The sequence below is a fragment of the Rhinopithecus bieti genome, unplaced genomic scaffold, assembly GCF_001698545.2.
Source record: "Rhinopithecus bieti isolate Rb0 unplaced genomic scaffold, ASM169854v2 scaffold_12070, whole genome shotgun sequence".
NCBI classification, from domain to species: domain Eukaryota; kingdom Metazoa; phylum Chordata; class Mammalia; order Primates; family Cercopithecidae; genus Rhinopithecus; species Rhinopithecus bieti.
This window is the reverse complement of record NW_016807449.1, coordinates 1,042,400-1,053,425: the sequence shown is the minus strand read 5'-3', so window position 1 is coordinate 1,053,425 and position 11,026 is coordinate 1,042,400. Positions and strand designations below refer to the sequence as shown.

At 44.8% G+C, this 11,026-nt stretch overlaps 1 protein-coding gene across 4 annotated transcripts in view; it reads right to left on the bottom strand.

Moving 5' to 3' along the window:
* Positions 1 to 6,108: 6,108 nt before the first annotated feature.
* Positions 6,109 to 11,026, bottom strand: part of NTRK3 (neurotrophic receptor tyrosine kinase 3) — a 394,945-nt gene continuing 390,027 nt past the window's right edge. For all 4 annotated transcript variants that reach the window (XM_017882063.1, XM_017882065.1, XM_017882064.1 and 1 more), the window contains 2 exons: positions 9,713 to 9,871; positions 6,109 to 6,531 (listed from right to left, as the gene is read on the bottom strand). In XM_017882063.1, the coding sequence (XP_017737552.1) occupies positions 6,346 to 6,531; positions 9,713 to 9,871 (345 nt within the window). In that variant the 3' untranslated portion in view covers positions 6,109 to 6,345. The remainder of the gene's footprint in view (positions 6,532 to 9,712; positions 9,872 to 11,026) is intronic.

The following is an 11,026-nucleotide window of genomic DNA, read 5'->3' as shown; positions in this document are numbered from 1 at the left end:
CCTTCGGTTTCATGAAAGATGTCTAAATTTATCATTGCCTAAAATGAGAAGAAACCAACTCCTTTCGTAAGATACTAAACTGAAAAGCAAGACCTGAGTGCCTCGGTGTTTCTTAGAAGTAGATGTTCAACAGGCCTTTCCTCACCTCTGTTACCTTGATACATCTTCTATTAGAAACTTCCAGCTTTGTCAGCTAGAAGTATCTCCTGCAAGCTATGAATGTGGGTCATGACACTGAATAAAAAGCAATATTTGCCTGGGTGATTAGGAAAAATTAATACAACCTACTCTCCTGCCTCCCCGTGATGAAAGAAAGATAGCCTAGTTCACTGGTTCAAGACATTATCTCCTACTGCAAATGTCAAACCGGGTCTTGTTTTAAATTTGGAACTTAGAAGTAAACTAGAAAAAAGGGGAATCTGAGTTTCGTTTCTTTGATCAAGAATTCCAAGTAGTTTGAAGGGACACCACTGCCCCCCAACCCCACCTCCACAGGCCTCACAGAAAAGCATCTATTCTGGTACACTGAGACTTGAGCCAACAACAGTTCTTGTTGCAAACTATAGATACTTTTATAGGCAAATAAGGAAAATATGCTTGAGGAGAATGTGCCACGCAGAACCTCTGTCAGTAGCCAAGATTCAGCTCTTTAGGATAGGGCAGCCCATGCTCAGAGTGAAAGTTCTAATGCCCAATGCAGTGACACAAATATTCACCACACCTACTATGGTCAGCAGTGCCTTTCAGAAACGGCAATCAATGATCAACATCTCACATTCTCTCTGTCTCATCCCTCCTAGGGGGTGGTTTCCCCTGCAGTGCTGGTGGCTTCTATACCAACCCCCAAATAAGATGTGATAGAAATGGCTCCTGTGTGGTCATCTATCAGGCAACCAGGAAGAATGATTTTCAGATGCTCAGAATGTTAGTCAGCATAATTTAATTCAGAGAGCACCAAATGATCAAACTTTAAAAGACAACAGATTTCCCATCAGAATCTTCCTGAATGTTTCTGAGGCCAGTTCATCTCCAGATTTCTTATCTGCAAGAATGGTAAGGCTCAAAGAGAATCCCAAATTGGAATCAATTTGCTGACTTCAAACAGGCCTCCTTTGAAGCCATTCCAATCAAATATATAGAAATAAGCACACAATGTACATATATGTATACTTTCTTTAGCAAGACACTCCCAGTATTACTAAGCAACACCAAAACATTTTCCCAAGCCCATATTGATATCTTAATAATGATGCATAAACTTGGAATTTTCCTTTAAAATCTGTTAAATATTGGCTGAAACAATGTACTTGGTATGAAAAAAGAAAGTGGAGCTTCAGGAACCAAAAACAGTGACTTCAGCACCCAAGCCCTAAACTAAAGGTGCTATTTTTTTTTTTCTCTAAGGCAAATGCCGTTGAGTCTTCTGGCATGTTGGTTCCCTACCAAAGCAGACAATAGACATCTCAGGGGCCTTTGGGACAGCTCTCTGGACTGCTGGCAGGTGGGTTCATTCAACAAACATCCCTGGACATTTCTTTGCTCCAGATTCCGAGCAAAGCACTAAAAAGATCCTTAATCCCAAGACTGTCCATTGCAATCACTGTACTTTGGAGTCAAGGTAATACTGCTGCTGTTTGGTTTGGTAAAGGGGAGCAAAGAAAGTCATTAGTCATTCCTGAATAGGAAAGGACTTTGGTAAATAGTCTGCAACTTAAGACACTGCCCTCTTTCAAACGTCCCAGCCTCTTATAATAAGCATTAAAAGATAAAAATATTGTTGGTTTTGACTCAGAGTTGATTACCAGTGGCCTGCATGAGAGATAGGCAGGCCTCTCTCCATATCTTGGAATAGTTTCTGCCAAGTGTTAGCATGTCGGTTTTGACAGGGAAGGTTGACTAGCTGAGGAGAACAGCCTGGTAAAATGCAGGCAAGGGGCTAGGCCAGTAACCTCCTTTGAAGAGCATAAAAATGAAATCTCCAGCTTGTCTGCCTGGCTCCCTGTACAATATTCCTCAAATCTACCAGTCACCAGGCCTTCTTTCATTGCCTCCTATAATCAATCCTTTGCCATTGGTAACTTTCTTTGTCTCCTTCCTTATCTTTCACTCTTTTATTTTAAAAGCAAGTATATTTTAAAAAGGTGGGACAAGAACATAGCTTTAAAAAAATGAAAAGGACTCTAAAAATATCTATGCAAACCTCTTAAATGTCTCAGATGAGAAATTAGCTGATTTGGCCAAGGCCACGTAGGTAACTAATAGCAAAATCAGAAATTTTGCTGGTCTTTTCACCCTGCCACTTTTCTACTTAACTTCCAATGCATCCTGTACTCTCCTGGCATGGCTGACTCACTTCCACTTCTGAGTTGAGTCTCGCACAGCCCCAGAAACTGGCTGACAGCTCTCCTGTTAGTGTTGATTTCTGTAGTATTTAGCACCAAAATGACTTGCACTAGTGTATTCCGCAAAGTAAGCATCACTAGAGAAGAACATTCATGTTCAACCTGAACCCAGAAGGACCAAAGATCCTTTGCCTCAAGTGGGAAGCCTCTGTCTAGGAGTAATTTGTGCATGATCTGCTAAATGGAGGAAGCACCACCTCATTTTTATTGTTTGTTGACTAGAGGAGGCTTAGTGATGCCCAAGGTCCCCTCAGAGTTCAGGGATATCATTAGAGGGCAGCGTTAGGCTCACATCCAAAGCAAAGAAGAACTGGGAGGTCCCGTGGCCACGACACCCTACTCCAAGGTGGATATCCAACAGCAGGTCACTCTCACTCAGTCCAGGAGAGGATCTGGTGAGGTCGGCATGGCAGAGAGACCAGCCTGGGTGCCCTGGAGCATTCACCAAAACACACCAAAGAGCTCACTTCAAAGCTAAGCTCTCAGAGGCAATGTGACACGGTTTTCTAAAATGTGGACTTTGGTATGGGAAGATGAGGGTGAAATGAACTGGAGTGGCCATATTGCCCAATCGGATGTCATTTCACAACACATTTCATCACATTAGGCTCTTAATAAATAAATAAATAAATAGACCGTCGACAGTGCTTTTCTGGTATGTAGGAATGCCAGGATGGGAAGCAGAACAAACGCTCCCCTCCTGACTTACAGTCGTCTCAGACACTTCAGACTGTGAATTTTGAGACAAGGGGCAAAGAAGGAGAGGAGTGTCTTATTGGAACTCAGCCTTGCCCAGGCCCAGTGAGCCCTCAGCAGCAACTGCCTCCAACCTATGCAAGGCTGTCCTGCCATTTCAGAGTAGTGCTGAGAAAAATGGCACAGTGACACAACGTTGTTAGAATCTAAGAACTCAGAGCTAGAAGGGGCTAGAGATTAGCAGATGTACCCGTTATTCTGCAGATGGGGAAACTAACACACAGTGGACTAAGCCTTATTAGTCCTATCCCAGTATAGGAGGGACAGGTGTGTCCCAGTACATGCCACACTCCCTAGAGCCATAGGGTACCCCTGCAATTTCCATGGCCCTATTTTCTGCCTCCTTTGCTCTCCAAAAGAAATCTTTTTTTTTTTAATCTGCCAAGGTTGATAAATCAAAGCAGACTCTGTATAGAGAGGACAGCCAGAGCTGAAGGAAGGAAGATCCTCCCTCTCTACCCTTCCCTGATCTGCCCCTCTCTCTCTCTTGCACTCTTCCACAGCCAGCTGCTTACAATGGACATGGCAAGAACATGACCAAGACCAACGCAAAAGCCCGTGGGCCTAAGGTGCCAGCAATCTGACAACTGTGGTCTCCTTCAGTGCTTCTTGTTCCCCAAGGAATCACCGTCTTTCATTAGGCCATGATGAATCGATGCCTGAAGATAAAACTATAGCATGGTCCTTATTCCCAGTTTTCCATCCATCTCTAACCCAGTTCTTCTCCTGCTTCTTCCCAGCCCAACAGTGACTATCATTTTGAAACACACAGCCAAGAAGACAGAAGCCACACAATGTTTGTTCAGGGGAGGATATGGGAGAAGGGAAGCAACAGGAGCATTGGCACCTCACTTCTAACCAGAAGACACTTTTCCCTCAGGCCCCTCCAGACCATGCCCTCCCTGAACATCTGTTCTTAGCTACCCAGATCAAAGCCAGACTGTGCAGTTTCATCCATTACTCACAGCCCCAGCATAGTCGTCCTCTAGGTGGAAAGACAAGAGAAGTAACTATCATAGGACAGTAAAGGGTTTTCTTGAGGTGGTCAATCCAAACAGCTTTCCCCCAAAGTCCTCAGGGGCTAGGAGCACAGCACAGTGAGAAAACCCACACCAAACACCCATCTCACCTCCCTACCCTCCCCGTCCAGCTACCTAGCCTCCTTGATCCCAAATCCCAACCATGGCTACAATCTGAGCACAGCTCTTTACTAGTCAAATAAAAATATTTGTGGGTCTACAAAAAGAAGCAAAACCACAAACACACAATTCAGTCCTAAACCCCACATAGGGAGGCCCACGTTTCAGCTGACTTCAGCTAACCAGGACGTCCAGGCTGCTGGCAGTCTTTTCAGCTGGCAGGGAAAAGGGTAGGCCAGAAGCCCCCAGGAGGTGAGTTCCAGTTTGGCAAAGGTCAGTCCATTAGGTAGCTCTGTGCTTGGGGCAAGGTGGAGGGGCCCAATGTCCTGGGAGGAGTACATCCTCTCCTCCCCAGCAGAGGAGCTCTGTGGGGCCAGGCTGTTGGCTTCCATGTTTCATGTGACAGGGAGGCCCAGAGGTCGGCCCCACTGTGGTCTGTGGCAGCAGCCAGGAAGGCAGTGATTCCCCAGTGCGGAGGCAGAGGGAGCTGGCCCCAGCCCAGATGTTTCCTCCCTTCTCTTTGGTCAGGGCTCAGGCCTCGTTAAGATGCCAAGCCTGCAGCACTGGATCCTCATTGGACATCTCCCAGAGAATCCTCAGCCCTTCCCCCTACCCCAGCCCACAAAAGTGATTTCTCGGCCCCTGCGTTTTCACAACAGCTCAAAGGCAGATGCATCAATCCTCCCAGGGGCTGGAAACGTAAGGAAAATGCCAAAGGGCCTGGCGCAGGTGCCAAGTAGATCCTCCCCTGCTGGCTCTCACCCACTCCACTGCTTGATTTCCTGAAACACTCACTGCTCCAGCCTCTCACTAGACGTGGCTCCCTTCCCTGGCAGTGGGGTTTACCTGGGACTCCATAGAGACCCAGGAAGCGGGGTCTAGGATCTAGGGAAGCAGGATGAGAAACTGAGATGACCAGGGGGCATTCGTTATAACGACCTACAAGCAACCACGTCTCTTGCTATTGTAACCCTAAAGACTGCTGTGTCTACATTCAAAGATAACATGGGGGACCTATTTCTTAACCTCCTAAAGTTCCCAGGGGCCTGAAAGTGGGAGGTGAGGCCAAGGAATCTTTGCAAAGATGGAAAAGACAGGTGGCAGTGTCTTGGCAGGGTTCAGGTTTCAGTTATTTTTTCTTCTGTGGTTCTTTTAGTCCAGAAAGTCCAGTTCTTTAAGTTCTGAGAATAGAAAGACACATCCTTTGAAACTCCAGCAAGAAGCTTACACCCAGGATGCCTGCGGTCAGCTCTTGTCATGGTTTTGTGTTGTGGGGTTGTCTGTTCTGTGTTTACCCATAGGTCCCATCGTCAATTCCCAAAAGCATCAAGATTACACTTTTTAGAATGGACAAATTAGAACATTGTCCTGAAGTGGAGGAAATGGGGAAGAAGTGGAGGCAAGGGTGCTGCTCCGGCATCATTTCTTTGCTGAGCGCAGCCATGCGGTCCCGGCATGTGCCTGTGGTGAGCTTCCGGGGTAATAGGCACACACAGCAGCGACTGAGCACCACCTTAGCTCCTCCCGTCCCAAAGCTCCCATCCCAAAGATTGTCTCTCTGCTTGGTCCAGGTCTTCTGCTCCAAAAAGCCGTAGCATTAGAAGCATGGGCCACAGCTTAAGTCAAAGGGAATTTTCCTTTGTATTATTAATATTTTAGAGTTTCTGAGTCGTTAAAGTCTTGTGGTTATCTGTATCAGCAGCTTCTCTGTGTACTAGAGAAGATATATCTCTGTAGATATAGATTGATAGATAGTTAGATATATAAATATATATATATGTGTGTGTGTGTATTGTGGTGTGTTATATATATATATATATATATATAATATTATATACTATATATATGCCAAACTGCCTTACAGGGTTTTTTTTTTTTTTTCTTTCTCTTTTTTTCCCTTTTTTCAGTGTTGTATGTGTAGCAGGCACTTGAGTTTATATGAAGATGTTTGCTTCAGTCAAGGATGGAAGGAGTTGTGAGATGGAAGGGAGATGTGAGGCAGGGAGAGAGGAGGCAACAGAGTATGAAGTCATGACCACCAGCCACCACTAGCCGAGAATGTCCAGGTAGATTGGGGTGGCCTTCCCCAAAGCATGGAGGATTTTGTAGATCTCCTTGATGTTCAGCCGCTGCTGTGGTTCCCTCTGCCAGCACCCCAGCATGACATCATACACCTCTTTGGGGCAGACTCGGGGCCGCTCTAAAACACGACCTTGGGTAATGCACTCAATGACCTGAAAGAGTGAGGAGAACAAAGAAGTTACACCCAAAGCCCAGCCTTGGTCCTGTGGCTCAGACTCGGCAAAAAGCAACAACTTCCCTGATTAGTTTCAATGCAGAGCTGAGGCTCTCACAAGCACAAGCTAAATGTTAGGCTGCAGACAGCACTAGTATACTTGTCTGTCTGGTGCATGGTGCAGTGAGCAGCACTGGCTGGTGGAGCCCTCTGCTGCCCTTCATACTCCACTTCTTGGGCCAGGCCCGCATTGACCATTGACTCCCCATACTCTCTTCTCTTTTACCTCACTTTTCTTCTCTAGTCCTGAATGTCATCTGGATGACTGAGCTGCATTTATTTTTCACTTGATAATGGACATGGGCTTCTGACCTGTCCCTCCCTCTCTCGTGAGCCTGCCTCACTTTGAAATCCCCCCTGAAGGAGCTCTGCACCCTCTGGCCCCTGCATGCCTGTCTCCTCTTATCTCTCATTCCTGGCAGGTTCCCAGTTGCAGACTCTGTGCACGTCGCCACACTTGCCTCTGAGTCATTACATAGGACCATCTTGCAGCAAGACCCATCCTTCCCTGCTGTTTGCACTAAACCATGTTTCCAGTTTCTCTTAAAGTCCTTAACAATAGGACTAACTGCTTGATTCACCACTGCCTTCTGGGTGGCCAGTTCAAGTCCATTAACCTCAGTATCTCAGCATGCACCACCCCCAGGAGTATTGTAAGGATGAAATGAGACCACAAAAAGGGACTGTATGGTCCAACATGCTGAACGAGTGGCCATAAGGAGGAGTAGGAAGAAAACAAGTAATGCATGGCTGGCCAACCCCAGCAGGCCACTTGAGAACCAAGTGTATAATCTGCAATGCATTTCCAATTCCTCAAAGACACTTCTTTACCGACAATGAATATGTGCATTTTCAAGGCCTCTTGTCTAGTTTTTAGGTTGGTTTTCACTTCTCCCTAACTCTATCACTGCATAACTTTGGTCAAGTCACTGACCCTGAACTTCAATTTCTGCATTTAAAGATTGGTCGTAATGATGAAAATACACAGAATAATCTCTAGCTCAACAGCTGAACAAATATTATTTCCCTTCTCTGCCCCCATTAGTCTGTACGTAATTGGGCAAGAGCACTGTCTTTTTTCTCCTTTGCAGGTCCCTACGCTGCTCAACAGTGCCTTGTCTCCAGTATTGTCTCACGTCACGCTGACTTTGGGAGGGCTGGTCAAACTATTACTGTGTCAGCATCCGCCTGGTTCTATTCACCCTGGAGTTAGTGATGGCCCCTCGGCTCATTTCTTTACCAGCCTGATAAGTCTCTAGTTGCTCATATTTCCCATTCGTATTAGAGCCCCATTTCCACTCTCCATTACCTTCACCTCCAGGGAAAGAGATTCAGCTCAAACTACAGTAGCAGCTGCTAATGCCAAGATCAAAGGCACCAGGGAGTGTCTCTTCTAATGTTGGACTATCCAGGTTTGTTGATTTCCATGGAGAAACTGATGATCAATGACTATCAGTATGTGGCTGCTAGTCCACATACTGGCTGGAGTGGGGGAAGTGGCTGAGGGCAGAGTGGCTGAGAGCAGTGGGTAGAGTGGGGGAAGTGGCTGAGGGCAGAAAGCCTGACTTTAAGGCCAATACCTCTGTGAGTCTTAGAAGAAACTGCAAACACCCCATTAGCTACTATGAGCCAACTCAAGAACAGAGGCTGAGTCTTCTGTTAAGACCAGTAGCAACTTCAGCCCAGAACCTCTGTTTACTAGGGCCACCAAACTACATGGAGACAGTGTTCGGGTGCATACATGGGGTGTGGGGTGTGTGTGTGTGTGTGTGTGTGTGTGTGTTTGTGTGTGTGTGTGTGTGTTTCTAACCCCTCCTCCCTGGGAAAACAGCAGCAATTTTTTAAAACACCATAACAAGTGGGTTCTAGTATATATACTTTCATTATTTTAAAAGATTGTTAAAATACTTTGTTCTGCTTTGGGAAATGTGGTCAGGCCCCATTGAGCTTGTGAATCATGAGATAGTACATATTTTAAAAAATAATTTCTTTTCAGTCTTTGAAATTCACTTAATTAAGTGGTCAAGACATAGGAGAGCAAAGACGAACATAGCTTCCAAGAAGAAAGACACTCTCTTGAATATTCAAATAAGATTTCAATACTAAAAGGTTCCTGTGTTTACATTTTCCCAGCAAACAGAACCATAAAAAGAATTACAATGTTTCATAGGTTGGCTGGGATGAAAGACTGAGCTAGTTACTGCCTACCAACTGCACTGAACTCCCTGGGGCAACACGGCATGGCCCATGCATCACTGAGAATCATCTTGATGGGCTTTGGAGGCAGAGGAGTCCTAGGATCACACCCCAGGCTTTGTCCCTGCCTTGGAGGCTCTTACCTGTGAGACCCTGGCCAGCCCATTTCAGCACCTCAAGCAGACCCCCATCCTTTAACCTGAATCTCAACAGGTGTTTTTGCAAAAATTACTGAATTAATAGAGCTAACATGCTTAGAAAAGTGCCTGCCAGTAAATGTCAGCTACTATTAATTTATGTTTACTAGCATTTTGTATTATTGCAAGTTACAATTATAAAAAGTATAATGTGTATTTATTACTATGTTTAATAGTAAACATATTAATAAACATAGTAAAAAACATAGTAATAAAATAAAACTGGTTTATTTTATTCCTAGATGTTCACACATGGCTCTATCAGTTATAAAACTGGCCTTCCCAAATTGACCATCTGGTATATCCCTGGGCTTGGCATACCTAAAACCTTTGTGCACCCATATTATGTGGGCATACTAAGTAGTGGGTGTTTCCACAAGATGGCACAACTGAAAAACTCATAGCTGTTCTATGTTTTCATTTTTTGTCATAGTGAAACATTTGTGATTTTTCAGGGAAGCAGATTTAAGAGAGCCATGACTTGAGTCTCAATTTAGACATCTGATTTCATGCTCTTTTGACAATTATACCACATTTCCTACAGTTTCATTTTTTTTTTTTTTTTTTTTTTTCCTACGAAGAAGCTCTCTGCTCCCACTAATGCCTACATTCCCTCTGCTGGCTCTAAATCCCACCTAATGTCTTGTTCAGTAGGTGCAAGTCCTGACCTGAGAGAGCTCTTCTCAACCCTCCTGCAATCAAGATTCCTATGCACCCCCTTTTTACCTCTGTGTTTGAGAGTTGGAACCATGGCTGCTTTCCATAGGTGAAGATCTCCCAGAGGATCACCCCGAAGCTCCACACATCGCTCTCTGTAGTGAACTTCCGGTACATGATGCTTTCAGGAGGCATCCAGCGAATGGGGAGCATAGTATGTCCTCCCACCTAAAAGGGGTTGAGATAGAGGCACACAGAGTGACCAGATGGCCAGAATGAGTGTCATCTGTAGCATTCTTCACACATAGACACACTTTTAATGCATCCTATTCTAAGATAGCCACAGCTTTATGCAACTTCTATCAGAGGTGTGTGAAGATGCTGACTTTGGAGACCTATGATAAAGGAGACAACTAGACTAGCAACTAGAGATAACACCTGAGGGAAGGTAGGTTCCTTGGCACTCAGCATGAAGAAAGATCACAAGGTAAGCTGAAATGAGAGAGAAGATTTCAGAATCCAGCACTACAGAAAAATCTAACCTTAAGAGCAAGTCCAGCAAGAAGTCAGCAGAATGACTAAGCCAGTCACCAAGAATCAGTATCTGCAAACATCAGGTTAGATTCTCTGCTGCAGTGGCACAGTATATTCTGTGTGCATCTGATCTGAGAACTTTAGTTTCTAATTGACAATCTGAATCTCTCACCACAATTTAGAACTCGGTGTTTCAAGGGAAGGAGACAGAGACATTCCAAAAGCATGGAAGACCACGTGATAATAAGATAGGAGGTGGACAGAAAGAGAATTCACCACAGTTCTTAGTAAGATCTCGAAGGACAGTAAGGAGAGTCTTTAAAAATAGCCTAAGGAGGATATCAACCACCTGTGAATCTGCCAAACTGAAAGCCAAGGGGAAGAAGAAGTGACTGATGAGGACAAACACCCAGGGTACCCTTTCCTGAGAAAAACATTAGGGAACTCCTCACTGCCCAGCAGGTTAGAGATTTTAGCGTAAGTGGGAGAAAATTCACAGCATGTGTGAAAACTCAGGAACTAACTGTATCATTAGTAAATAGATTTTTGGGAATTGAAACTTTTGCCTAATACATGGCATTCATTGTTAAAAAAACTACTTAATACTGAAAAAAGAGTTGTCTACGTATGTCCTGATGAATTACTACTTAAAGTTCTTAGTTCCTTCTTCTTTTTTTTTTTTTTTTTTTTTTCTGAGACAGAGTTTCGCTCTGTCACCCAGCTGGAGTGCAGTGGCACGATCTCGGCTCACTGCAACCTTCACCTCCTGTGTTCATGTCATTCTCCTGCCTCAGCCTCCCTAGTAGCTGGGTCTACAGGCATCTGCCACCACGTCCAGCTAATTTTTTT